Consider the following 13,371-nt stretch of genomic DNA (forward strand, 5'->3'; position numbering starts at 1 on the left):
AGGTAGAAGCAACAACCTCTTCAGGGAGGTCTTTATGGAACTGATCCAAAAAGGTTTCAAAATCTTCATTTAGCATGGCACTTTGATTGTAGATGCCAATTCTCCATGCTACCTCTGCCATGCTGCATTGTCGCAGCTCCCCACCAAGTGAAAATGAAAGAACATTGAAATTATAATACTCACTACCACCCCGAAATGAGATGGTAGCGAAGAATTCCCAGTACAACTCCGCAAAAACCGGCTCTTGGATCTTGAATAATTGCAGCCATCCATCACAAATGATGGTAGAATCCCCCACATCGCACGACTTCACCAATTAAGGTGTCAGTTCTTCCTCCAGCCCAATCTTCCCTAACCAATCCCCGTTTATTGCATTGGGAAGGTGGATCTCCTTCTACTTTAGAGCTTCCAGTCTGTTTTTAGCATGGTTCTGTGAGGATTTAGAAGTTATTTGGCGAAATGAAAGCCACGGGATGTATCCTTGGCTTCCCCCTTGTGAAGTTTGGCCTCTTCTGGACATGGTTCCTGCAAAATCACATTAAGAAAGCACAAACAAACAACACCCAACAATTAAAATTAAACAATACAGATCTGTCAAGGCCTCTACTCGTCGAGTTCAAGAACTACTCGGCGAGTAGGAAGAACATCGGGAATGATTTCTCTCGGACTTATATAGGTTAATCAAAACACCCAATTTTGCATAGGGGTTTGCTGTACTAAGTTCAATAAACACTAATCCAAAATAATTTTTTTCTAAAACCTTCTAATTCATAGTAAAATCAAAACCCTAGAAATTGAGGAAACCCCCAAATCCGAGTTTTGGACAAAATAAGGGCTTAAGAAGTGATAAAGCTTTAACCTTTAACAAGTATTGGGAGTAAAGATCTTACCTTTATGCTTGAAAGATGATGATTCAACAAAGATCGAAGAAATGGCTTGAGAGTAGATATGCACGGCGAGTATGGGGGTAATGTTTAGAATGAGTGAGAACCCTTATTTACAGATTATAAACTACATGTGTAAATTTTCTACTCGCCGAAGAAGAGTGCTACTCGCCGAGTAGATCCGCGTATTCGCGATTTACTGGGCTTATAAAGATGTACTCACCAAGTATACGTGTAAACTCAGCGAGTAAGTCTTGCAGATTGAAGAAAAACTTAATTTTTTTTTATTTTTAAACCACCACCCCACACTCTAAGCATTGTTTGCCCTCAAGCAATCATTCAAAACATGTTTTCAGAGGAAGAATGAAAATAAAACATTACCTAAGAAATTAAAAAGAAAATAAAGGGAAAAGAAATGCAAACTCTAACTCGGGTTGCCTCCCGAAAGCGCTTCTTTTTAAGGAGTCATTAGCTGGACTCCTTCCATGCTACGTTTCTGCCATTCCCTCCAGCAACAGCCCTTCTTCTATGTCCTCATTCCTTTGGACTCCTTCTTCATATCTTTTTACTCTACGTCCATTGACCTTGAAAGGGGTACCATCTTTTGATAGTAACTCTATAGCACCATGTGGAAACACCTTCTTCAGCAGGAAAGGACCATCCCATCTTGACTTGAGTTTGCCCAGAAAAAGTTTCGATCTTGAATTAAAAAGTAACACCTTTTGCCCTTCATGAAACTTTTTATTACCCTTGATCCTCTTGTCATGCCAACTTTTGGTTTTCTCTTTATAGATTAAAGAACTAGTGTAAGCATCATTCCTAAGTTCCTCAAGGGCATTCATCTGCATCAACCAGTTGTTCTTGAGCTCCGCTATGTTGAAGTTGCACATTTTTAAAGCCCAAAAAGCTTTATGCTCGATTTCCACTGGTAAATGACATTGCTTTCCATAAACTAGGCTATATGGTGTAGTACCAATAGGTGTTTTGAAAGCTGTTCGAAAGGCCCAAAGTGCATCATCTAGCCTGTCCGACCACTCTTTCCGATTGCTCCCCACCGATCTTTCCAAGATTCTCTTCAAAGCTCTATTGGTCACTTCGGTTTGCCCACTCGTTTGTGGATGGTAAGATGTAGGGAATTTATGATTTACCCCATATCTCCTCAGCACCTTTTCTAGTTGATTATTGGCAAAATGAGTGCCCCGGTCACTTATAAGAGCTTTTGGAACTCCAAATCTTGAAAATAGCTTCTTCAAAAATCGCACCACTACCCGAGTATCATTAGTTGGTAATGCTTGTGCCTCCGCCCATTTGGATACATAATCCACCGCCAACAATATGTATGTGTTGCCTTTTGACATGGGAAATGGTCCCATGAAATCGATCCCCCAAACATCAAATACCTCACATACTTGAATACTTTGTTGTGGCATTTCATTTCGGGATGAAATGTTTCCCGCACTTTGGCATGCATCACATTCTTTGACAAATTGGGCTGCATCTTTAAAAATGGCGGGCCAATAAAACCCAATGTCAAAGATCTTCTTAGCAGTATAGTGTGCTCCATGATGTCCACCGGTGGGCCCGCTATGACAATGCTCCAAGATTTGTCAGCTTTCATTTCCGAACACACATCTTCGTATGATTCCATCCGCGCAACTTCGGAAAAGGTAAGGCTCATCCCAAAAGTAATATTTTATTTCTGAAAAGAATTTCTTCTTTTGTTGGCGGGTAAGATCTTTTGGGATGTAGTTGCTAGCTAAGTAATTAGCTATGTCTGCGAACCATGGCTCTTCTCCCGTAGTCACCATAATGTATTCGTCCAGGAAGTCATCTCCAACTCTATCTTCTTGCAATTGCGGGTTTTCAAGCCTTGATAAGTGGTCGGCTGCTACATTCTCCATTCCCTACTTGTCGCGTATCTCGATATCAAACTCTTGAAGAAGTAGAACCCATCGTATCAATCTTGGCTTGGAATCCTGCTTGGCAAACAAATACTTGATAGCAGAGTGGTCAGTAAAAACAGTTGTTTTAAATAAAACTAAATAAGGGCGGAATTTATCAAAGGCATACACCACAGCTAACAATTCTTTTTCGGTGGTGGTGTAATTCTCTTGGGCCGGATTTAGAGTTTTACTTGCATAATAAATGGGTCGAAAGTGTTTATCAACCCTTTGACCAAGGACAGCTCCTAAAGCAAAATCACTAGCATCACACATTATTTCAAACGGTAACTCCCAATTCGGGGCAATAATGATCGGGACATTAGTCAGTTTTTCTTTCAAGAATTCAAACGCCTCTAAACACTCTTTAGTAAAATTGAATGGTGCATCTTTTAAAAGCAATTGTGTTAGAGGTCTTGTTATTTTAGAAAAATCTTTTATAAAACGCCGGTAAAAACCCGCGTGTCCAAGAAAACTTCTAATGCCCTTCACTTTAGTTGGTGGAGGTAATTTGGAAATGGTGTCAATCTTTGCCCGATCCACTTCAATTCCTGATTTGGAAACCTTGTGGCCTAGAACTATACCCTCCTTGACCATAAAGTGACATTTCTCCAAATTAAGAACTAAGTCAGTCTTTTCACACCTAGCAAGCATCAAATCAAGGTTAGTGAGACAATCATGGAAGGAAGATCCAAAAACAGAAAAAATCATCCATAAAGACTTCCATGAATCTTTCCACCATGTCGTGGAATATGGCTGTCATGCACCGTTGAAATGTCGTGGGTGCATTGCATAACCCAAAGGGCATGCGTCGATAAGCAAAAGTCTCACTTGGGCAAGTAAAAGTGGTCTTTTCTTGGTCCATGGGGTCTATGGGTATTTGGAAATAACCCAAAAAGCCGTCCAAGAAACAATAGAAACTATGGCCCGATAATCGTTCTAGCATTTGATCAATAAAAGGTAAGGGAAAATGGTCTTTACGAGTGGCATCGTTTAGCTTTCGATAATCGATGCACACTCTCCAACCGGTTACCGTTCGTGTCGGAATAAGCTCATTCTTCTCGTTGGTTATGACCGTCATTCCTCCTTTTTTGGGCACCACTTGGACCGGACTCACCCACGGACTATCGGAAATAGAGTAAATGATCTCCGCGTCTAAGAGCTTGACTACTTCCTTCTTGACTACTTCTTGAATGTTTGGGTTTAGTCTTCTTTGGTACTGCACAACCGGCTTTTCTCCTTCTTCTAGATTTATCTTGTGTAAACAATAAGAGGGACTTATTCCCTTGATGTCGGTAATGCTCCATGTTATAGCCCGTTTCCGCTTCTTCAATACTTGAATTAGTTCTTCTTTTTCAGATTCGGAGGGGTCAGAGGCTATTATAACTGGATTTTGATGGCCATCTTCAAGGAAAGCATACTCCAAGTGCTCGGGTAACGTTTTGAGCTCCGTTTTTGGGTTTTGCTTGTTGTACTCGCCGAGTGCAAGAGAAGGACTCAGCAACTCAGTTGCTGAATTTACGAATTCCATCTTTTCTTCACACGGACTCGGCGAGTATATCGGCCCTACTCACCGAGTATCTCTATCAGAGTGCTTCTTTATTTCTTCATACTCAGCTTCTTCCAGCAGCCTCTCGATCTCCATTAAGTCTTTTTCAGCATCAAATTCTTCATCAAAGATATTGGACTTGTTGGAATCTTCATTATCATACTCCTCCATTAACTCATCAAACATGTCAATTAAGAATGCTATGTCATCACTATTCCTTGCTTGCTTCATAGCTTGATCCACCCCGAAAGTTACTGAATCTTCTCCTACCCGTAAAGTAAGCTTCAAGTCTCTCATGTTCACTATAGCACTTGTTGTGTTGAGGAAAGGTCTTCCAAGGATGATCGGGACTTGAGGATCCGCTTCCGTGTCTAGAATTATAAAATCTGCGAGAAATACAAACTTGTCCACCTTGACCAATAAGTCTTCACATATTCCTCTTGGAAATGTGACTGTCTTGTTTTCTAAGTGAATTGCCATGCGGATTGGCCTTGGTTCCGGGAGATCCAATTTCTTGAAGAATGAATAGGGCATGAGGCTCACACTTGCTCCCGAATCAGCCAAAGCATGGATGGTGGCCAAGTTGCCAAATTGGCAAGGCAAAGTCAAGCTTCCCGGGTTACCTTTCTTCTTTGGTAATTTGTTTAACATGGCAGATAAGCAATTTTCATTAAGAACTACTTCTTTCACCTCCTCCATCTTCCTTCTATTGGTTAGAAGCTCTTTGAGGAACTTTTCATATTTTGGTATTTGAGCAACGGCTTCAATGAAGGGTATGTTGATTTGAAGGGCTTTAATGTGGTCGAGAAACTTCTGGTACTCCTTTTCCTGCTTTTGTTTCTTAGCTCGGGCTGGGTATGGCATGGGAGGCTGAAAGGGTTTTTTAGGAACTTGTTCTTTCAAATTTGGCTGTAAACTCGTCGAGTCAATATTATGGACTCGGCGAGTAGAGTCTGTGTCATGCAGAATTTTATTTTTTATTTTTTCTGCATCCTCCTTTTGCAAGTCTTTGGGTGATTCATTCTGAATGGGCTAGAGGAGTAATTATCTTCCCACTTCTTGTTGTGACTACGTTTATGTGCGCGCCTCGTGGGTTGTTTTCGGTTTTACTAGGAAGTTCGTCGGGTGATCTTTGATTGATTTGTTGAGCAAGTTGCCCAAGTTGTGTTTCAATGTTGTGGATAGAGGCTTGCTGGTTTTTAAGCATGGTTCTTGTTTCTTGGATTGCAGCAGCATGATCATTATGTCTCTTTTCTGAAGTAGCTACAAACTTGGTAAGCATCTCTTCCAAACTTGGTTTTCTTTCTTGTGTCGGCTCCTCCTTTTGGTAAAACCCTCTTCCCTTTTGCTTGAACTTCTCCTCCTTAGCCTTCTTGTACTCGTTATAAGGGAGCCACTCCTTCTTTAGTTTGCTCCAATCCTCATCATATCGGTCCCCACTTGAGTAACATACTTGCACCTTCTTATTGCCATTTTCATCCAAGTCGTAGTCTCTAGTAAGATGGGGCCCATTGCAGTTCTCACAACCCACCCGAATAGCATGCATCGTTTGATCCATTTTGTCCATCCTCCTATCCATGGTTTTTAGCATAGCCATGACTGCTGACAAGTCTTATGAAGCTGCATAGGCGGCCCCCCTATTCACATCATTTATTGGATTATGGTATTCTCTAGAATGCTTAGAGAATTCTTCAATCAATTGCTTTATTATTGGAGGTGCCTTCTTCGTGAGTGGACCTTGCGAGTCAAGTAATTGCCTAGTGGTAACATTTACTCCATCATAAAAGATGGAGACTTCTTGATGACTATTAAGGTCATGATGCGGGCAATTCCTTAGCAAACTCTTGTACCTTTCCTAAGCTTCATATAGTGACTCTCCTGCTTGTTGTTCAAAGTTAGCAATGGCTTTCTTGAGCTTGGATATCTTGGATGGCGGGCAGAATTGATCAATGAATTCTTCTTTCATTTGGGCCCATGTAGTGATCGATCCGGGGGGTAATGACTTGAGCCAATCCTTTGCAGCACCCTTCAAAGTAACCAGAAGCATGCAAAGTAGCTGAGTTTCCCGAGGCATATTTGGAACAATTAAATAATCAGCCACATCATTGACTTCATCCAAGTGCTTGTAAGCATCTTCATGGTCTTTGCCGGTGAAGGGGATCTCCTTGAGTAAAGCAAGAATGTGACCCTTCAGCTCAAAAGTAGCAGTTGCGGGAATTACGGGTTGCACAAGTCCTGGGTCCGTGTCATCGCGGATCCTCTTCTTCCATTCTCCCATGGGTATTTCATCAATGTTAGCCATGGTAAGTGCTAACTCGTTGCCGGAATCGTAGTCGTGCCCGAATGTAGGTTCTTCTTCCTCCTTAGTGTCGTACTCGGTGTCTTCTTTGATCGGGTCTTCGCCTGCCAAAGATGCGCTGGAAGCTCCTGATTTGCTGCTCTTCTTTTTCCCAAAAACAATCTTCAAGTTAGACAAAGGTGACTTCTTAGGTGTATTTGAGCTTTCCACGTCCTTGCCTTTGTTCTTTCGCAATGCGGATTCCGGGTCTTCAAGCGGGGGTACCAGCGGAGTGTTGGTTCCTTTGGTCATGAAAGTCCTGAAATAAAACCAGAAAAACACGTAAAAAAGAAAAAAATGCAACTTAAATAACGAAAAAAATAACTTTCAAAACCTAACCTACTTACTTACTAAATGGCTAAAAAAAATTAACTTTGTGCAAGAAAACTCACACAAAGGATCGATAAAATTAGGAATTAGATTTAATTTTGAACCGTTCCCCGGCAACGGCGCCAAAAACTTGATGTGTGTAAAATGTACTGGTTTTAATCCTACTTTTAAATTATAAATTTATCACACAAAGGCAGTGAACCTATCTTTTAGTGGTATAGTTGGATAAGTAGAGTGTCGAACTCAGGGAACGGAAATTAAACTAACAACTAATTTTAACTAAGCAAGTAATAAAAGTAAAGGTTTTTCTCTAGTTTTACAAGACTAGAAACTTAAACACACCACCTAACAAGTGATTAACTAAAAACTAAAACAAATAAAAATTCACCAAATTTGATAAAGGGTTTATGTTTAGGTCCAACCAATTCACTCCTATGGTTATTTCTGTAATAATGTGATAAATTAATTGTTATTGGTTACCAACTATAGTGGTTAGATTTGTGTTCACTAATACTAACCCTTAGACAATTAATCAATTCAAGCTGTGGCCAATTGTTTAAACTAATTAATTCCCTAGTTCAATTATTTGGATTAAATAAGATTTGTAATTGGTTAATCAAGTGGGTGTTTCAATTAACCTCTTGTTTGTTGGTTTCTCAAACAAGCTTACACATTAATTTACCCATTCTCTTATTAGTTCTAGTTTCATGTTCATTATTCCTAGACATATGATAAAGTGGTCACATAAACATATGAGGTTAACAACTAAGAGATATTCATGGAGCTTAATTGTCTTCCAATTAATAGAAAATAGTTGTGGTTAATGCATAAGGTTCTTTAACAAACTTAATTTAATAAAATCACCAATAAACAATTAACAAAAGTAATAACTAAACCATAGGAGTAATGTGGTTCTTCCTAAACAGAAACCATCCGAATTTTAGCTCATGATTACAAAGAAAACAAGCTCAAGAACTAATTGATTAAGTTGAACATAATTCAATCCTAAGATTAAGTGGAAAATATAACCTAATTCGCCTCGAAACTTCAAAGATCAAAGGTTAGGGTTCTTCATGTCTTCAAGGGTTTTTCCAATCGTAGCTCTATCTCCAAGGAAGCCATAAAAGTCCTCCAATTCGGATTAAGACCCCATATTTATAGTTATCAAAAAACAGGGGCTACTCGGCGAGTAGGTCGTGGACTCGCCGAGTACCAAGTGAAATCCGTGTACGGTAAGGATTTTTGACTTTTCTTCGGGAACATTCTCATGGACTCGCTGAGTTTGCGCGTGGACTCGCCGAGTAGGTGTGTGGTTTTTCCTTTTTCTTCATTCTTTGGTCTCAATCGCTTCTCCTTATTCCTTTTTGCTTCCAAGCATGTCTTTGGACTGAAAACACAATTTAAGCATTATTAAGTAACTTTTGTCCACATTATGCACATAATTAGCTAAAGTGAATAAAAATATATGCTAAACATATGGCTAATTATGCAAATATCAGGGCCTTAGATTTGAACAAGCTAGGATAGGGGTAAAATGTTCCATTTACCCCAAGTGTAAATTTATTGTTAATTGGGTGTCGTTTTGATGATTGACAATTCGGGAACCTAACAAACAGCAGCTATAGCTTTATCCGCAGGACTTCAGCAGTACCAGGTGAGTCTCCTCACCATACCAATGGGTCTAAGGCACTAAGGCCGGCCCATTCAGTTAGTTGTAGTGTTCATTGTAGATTCACTATTGATATGTCTGGTATGCATGTATATGTGGTAGGCTAGTAATTATGAGGTATAATATTGACTATGCGGTATGTGGTATGCTAGTTGTCTTTGTGATACATGCATGGAAGACCATGGGAAAGCCCATGACACCTGGATGTAAGACCATATGGAGAGCCCATGGCTTTCCTACTAAAAGACCATGGGAGAGCCCATGACACTCAGATGTAAGACCATTTGGAGAGTCTATGGCTTTCCTATTAAAGACCATGGGGGCATGGCACTTAGGTGTAAGACCATGTGGGGAGCCCTTGGCATCCTGCAGAAAGCCCCTGGGGGAGTGCACGACATCAGTGTACGTTTATATGGATATGTGATTGATATGGATATGGGATTGATATGGTCTATGTAGTTGTTATAGCTGATGTGGATTATGTGGTCTCTCTTCTCCATTAGAGCTCCAAAAGACATTCTAAAAAAGACCCTGCCCAAATATGCGGATTGTGTGGGGTATGCTCTGGGGAACTCACCAAGCTTCGTGGTTAAAGTTTTGTTTATTGGTTTCAGGTATCATTGATTTGGAAAAGAAGGGCTCAGATTGATTGTAGTGCACACACCCATGTTTTCCACATTGAATGATTTTGGGATGCACTCTGATAAATGTTTTAATTAACGATGTTTTGGATGTTGGAATAAATGATATCTATGTTTTGACTATATTAAAAATGAATTTTTTACCCACGATTTTTGGGTCGTTACTCTCTCTCTCTCTCTCTCTCTCTCTCTCTCTCTATATATATATATATATATATATATATATATATATATATATATATATATATATAAAGTGAGATTCTATAGAGAACCATTATTAACAACGAACCAAGGAACCAATGATTAGCGTCAAAATTTAAAGCGATCAACGGCCAAGATAATGGATATACATTTGTACAGTGAACGCACATACACCAGATTATACCATAAAAATCATATCTTTACTAAAAACTCAACTCTCTCTCTCTCTCTCTCTCTATATATATATATATATATATATATATATATATATATATATAGTGAGATTCAATAGAGAACTGTTATTAACAACGAACTAAGGAACCAATCGTTATCATCGAAATTTAAAGCAATCAAGGGCCAAGGGAATGGATGTATAATTGTACAGTGGATGCACATACACCAGATTATACCTTAATAGTAGCGGACGCAGACTGTTTTAGTATGGGTGTCCATCGTACTTCAAGCGGGTACACCTAATAGAAAAAACCAAAAAAAATTACATTGCGTGCCGAAAATTGAGCAGTGGCCTGGGACCCCAAATGTCCCACTAAGGTCCACCACTGTACCATAAAACTCAAATCTTTACTTAAAAACTCAACTTTTTATCGTTTAAAATGTTTTTAAGCAAAAAAAAAATTTCAAGAAAGAAAAACGGAATATACCGTTGTTCATGATTTTTCATCATCTTTTAATAGAGATCAATATTGATATATATAAAAAAAAAACTTTTCTTTTAGGAAAAAGAAATCCACTTTGTTTTGTTGTTTTTTTTTTCAATATTTAAGTATATTTTTATAAAAAACCGAATTATACCAAAAATCTAAATTTTGTTTCCTCTATTAATAAACGTCATCATCTATTAGAAAAAAAAAGTCGATTATTTTATATTCACATTGTGAATCTAAACCGTAAATATTTCAATTTCAACATTCACAATTTGATTCTGACTTATTATTATTCACATTCTATATATGCTCAGATTCACAATGTAAATCTGCGCATATTCACAATATCAATCTAAGCACATTGTGTAAATATTTAAATTTTAACTTTCACAATTTGAATCCGACTTATTATTACTCACATTGTGAATTTGCTGAGATTCACATTTGTACTGAATTTTCGTTTTTGATTTTTCTTTATTTTTTTAACATCAATATGAATCTATGTTTAAAGTGTACCAAAAAATAAGATTTTGATACATTTATTAAAAAATTTCTAAAAAAAAAATATGCCTTAAGTTTTCAAAAAATAAAGAAATGAAGTGAGTTTTTCTTTTAAATCATTTTTTGTATATCAAAATGCATCACTATGGAAATATAATGAAAAATCATGAACAATGGTATGTTTGGTTTTTTTTAGATAAAAAGGTGGCCTAAAAATTTTAAACGAAAAAAATGAGTTTTTGTTATAATCCGGTGTATGTGCGTCTATTGTAAAAGTTTACAACAGTTCTTTTTGCCGTTGATTGTTTTAAATTACAACGTTTTAGATTCGTTCTTGCATTCCTTTATTAATAATGATTCTCCATTAAACTTTTCATTATATATATATATATATATATATATATATATATATATATATATATATATATATATATAATAGAAGAATTTTAATTTCATGTTGACATGTGTCACTCTAATAAAATTCTTCATTAATATTATATCATGTGCCAGGAATATATATTAAGCAAATCATTTTAAAATTCAAAATCATTTTTATAATTACATATTAAATTTAAAGTTATAATAAGTTTTAAATTTTTGTATATATGTTAACTAATAATTTATTTTAAATAATGGACTAATAATTATGAATTTTTACTAGGAAAGTTTAATTAATTATATAACTGTGGTTCCCACCGGTTATAAACTAATATATATATATATATATATATATATATATATATATATATATATATATATATATATATATATAGATTAATAAACGAATAACTTTAATTTCCTTTTGACACATGTTACTCCAATACAACTTCTCATTAATATTATGAGATATATTAGGCAAATCACTTTAAATTCAATTTTACTTTTTCTAATTATTATATATATATTATGGAAATTGTTTCCTATGAATAGTGAACTTCCACAATCTTTGTCTATTTTAGTCCTTGGACTTTATGTTGTCTTTTTTGGCAGAATTGGTCCCTATACATTGGCATCGTTGGTCCTCATTTTTTAGCCATTTTGACACCTTTGGTCCTTGTAATCGATATTTTTACATTTTTTAGGAACCTTTTAATATTTAAAGTTTGGCTACAAAACTTTAACGGTTTGACAACTTTGATCCATTTTCTATTTAGGAACCTTTTAATATTTAAAGTTTAGCCACAAAACTTTAACGGTTTGACAACTTTGGTCTTCATTTTTTTTAGTCATTTTGACAATTTTGGTCCTTGTAATCGATATTTTTACATTTTTAGGAACCTTTTAATATTTAAGGTTTGGCCACAAAACTTTAACGGTTTGACAACTTTGATCCCTTTTCTATTTAGGAACCTTTTAATATTTAAAGTTTGGCCACAAAACTTTAATTGTTCGACAACTTTAGTCCTCATTTTTTTAGCCATTTTGACACTTTTGGTCCTTATAATCGATAATTTTACATTTTTTAGGAACCTTTTAATATTTAAAGTTTGGCCACAAAACTTTAACGGTTTGACAGCTTTGATCCCTTTTCTATTTAGGAACCTTTTAATATTTAAGGTTTGGCCACAAAACTTTAACAGTTTGACAACTTTGATCCCTTTTCTAAAAACTTGCTAATTCTTACCGCTTTAATTCTATAGCCATTTTGACACTTCTGGTCCTTGCAGTCAAAACATTTACATTTTTCATCAAAAACATGAACAAAACGGTCCGGGGCAAAACTCGGACTTGTCATCCTTGCACTTTTTACGTCGATCATATTTACCGATTCAAAAACAACATTGAAAGTTTCTGGCCCCCGGGTAGCGGGGGTAACCTATCTAGTTATTATTATTATTATTAATATATATATATATATATATATATATATATATATATATATATATATATATATATATTAAAGATATGAAGCTTAGGAATAGTAAACTTGGCATTTTTTGGCAGAAATGGTCCCTACACTTTGCTCCTCATTCTTTACCTATCTTGATATTTTTGGTCCTTGCAATCAATATTTTTACACTTTTTAGGAACATTTTAATATTTAAAGTTTGGTCACAAAACTTTAACGGTTTGACAACTTTGATCCATTTTCTAAAAATTTGTTAATTCTTACCCCTTTAATTCTTTAGCCATTTTGAAACTTCTGATCCCTGCAGTCAAAACTTTTATATTTTTTTCATAAAAACATGAAAAAAAACGGTCCGGGGCAAACTCCGGGCTTTTCATCATTGCACTTTCTACATCTATCATATTTATCAATTCAAAAACAATATTGAAAGCTTCTGGCTCCCGCGTAGCGGGGGTAACCTTTCTAGTTACATATTAAATTTGAAGTTATAATAAATTTAAATTTTTTGTATATCTGTTAATTAATAATTTATTTTAAATAATTGATTAATAATTATGAACTTTTATAAGGAAAGTTTAATGAATTTTATAACTGTGTTTCCCAAGGGTTTATATATATATATATATATATATATATATATATATATATATATATATATATATATATATATGAACAGAGAGAGAGAGAGAGAGATAAATTCAATAGAAAACCAAAATTATTAGTTCTTCAAGGAATTAATTTTTTTTCAAGTTTTAGAGCTTATTGTTTATCAAAAAAAACTAAAAATTTCTAAATTAATAACTT

General features: G+C 35.9%; 1 protein-coding gene and 1 non-coding gene across 2 annotated transcripts; one reads left to right on the forward strand and one right to left on the reverse strand.

Annotated features, from left to right (window-relative positions):
• Positions 1-4,394: 4,394 nt before the first annotated feature.
• LOC145067449 (uncharacterized) lies at positions 4,395-5,237 on the reverse strand. The gene has a single exon (XM_079014587.1). It carries the CDS (start codon positions 5,235-5,237, stop codon positions 4,395-4,397), a length of 843 nt encoding a protein of 280 aa, XP_078870713.1.
• Positions 5,238-6,184: 947 nt separating this feature from the next.
• Positions 6,185-6,291, forward strand: LOC145071544 (small nucleolar RNA R71). The gene has a single exon (XR_013690553.1). It is a non-coding gene; the product is annotated as a small nucleolar RNA R71 (small nucleolar RNA).
• The last annotated feature ends 7,080 nt before the right edge of the window (positions 6,292-13,371 follow it).

Source organism: Lactuca serriola, chromosome 8 (assembly GCF_051521515.1).
Source record: "Lactuca serriola cultivar US96UC23 chromosome 8, Lser_US96UC23_V15, whole genome shotgun sequence".
NCBI classification, from domain to species: Eukaryota; Viridiplantae; Streptophyta; class Magnoliopsida; order Asterales; family Asteraceae; genus Lactuca; species Lactuca serriola.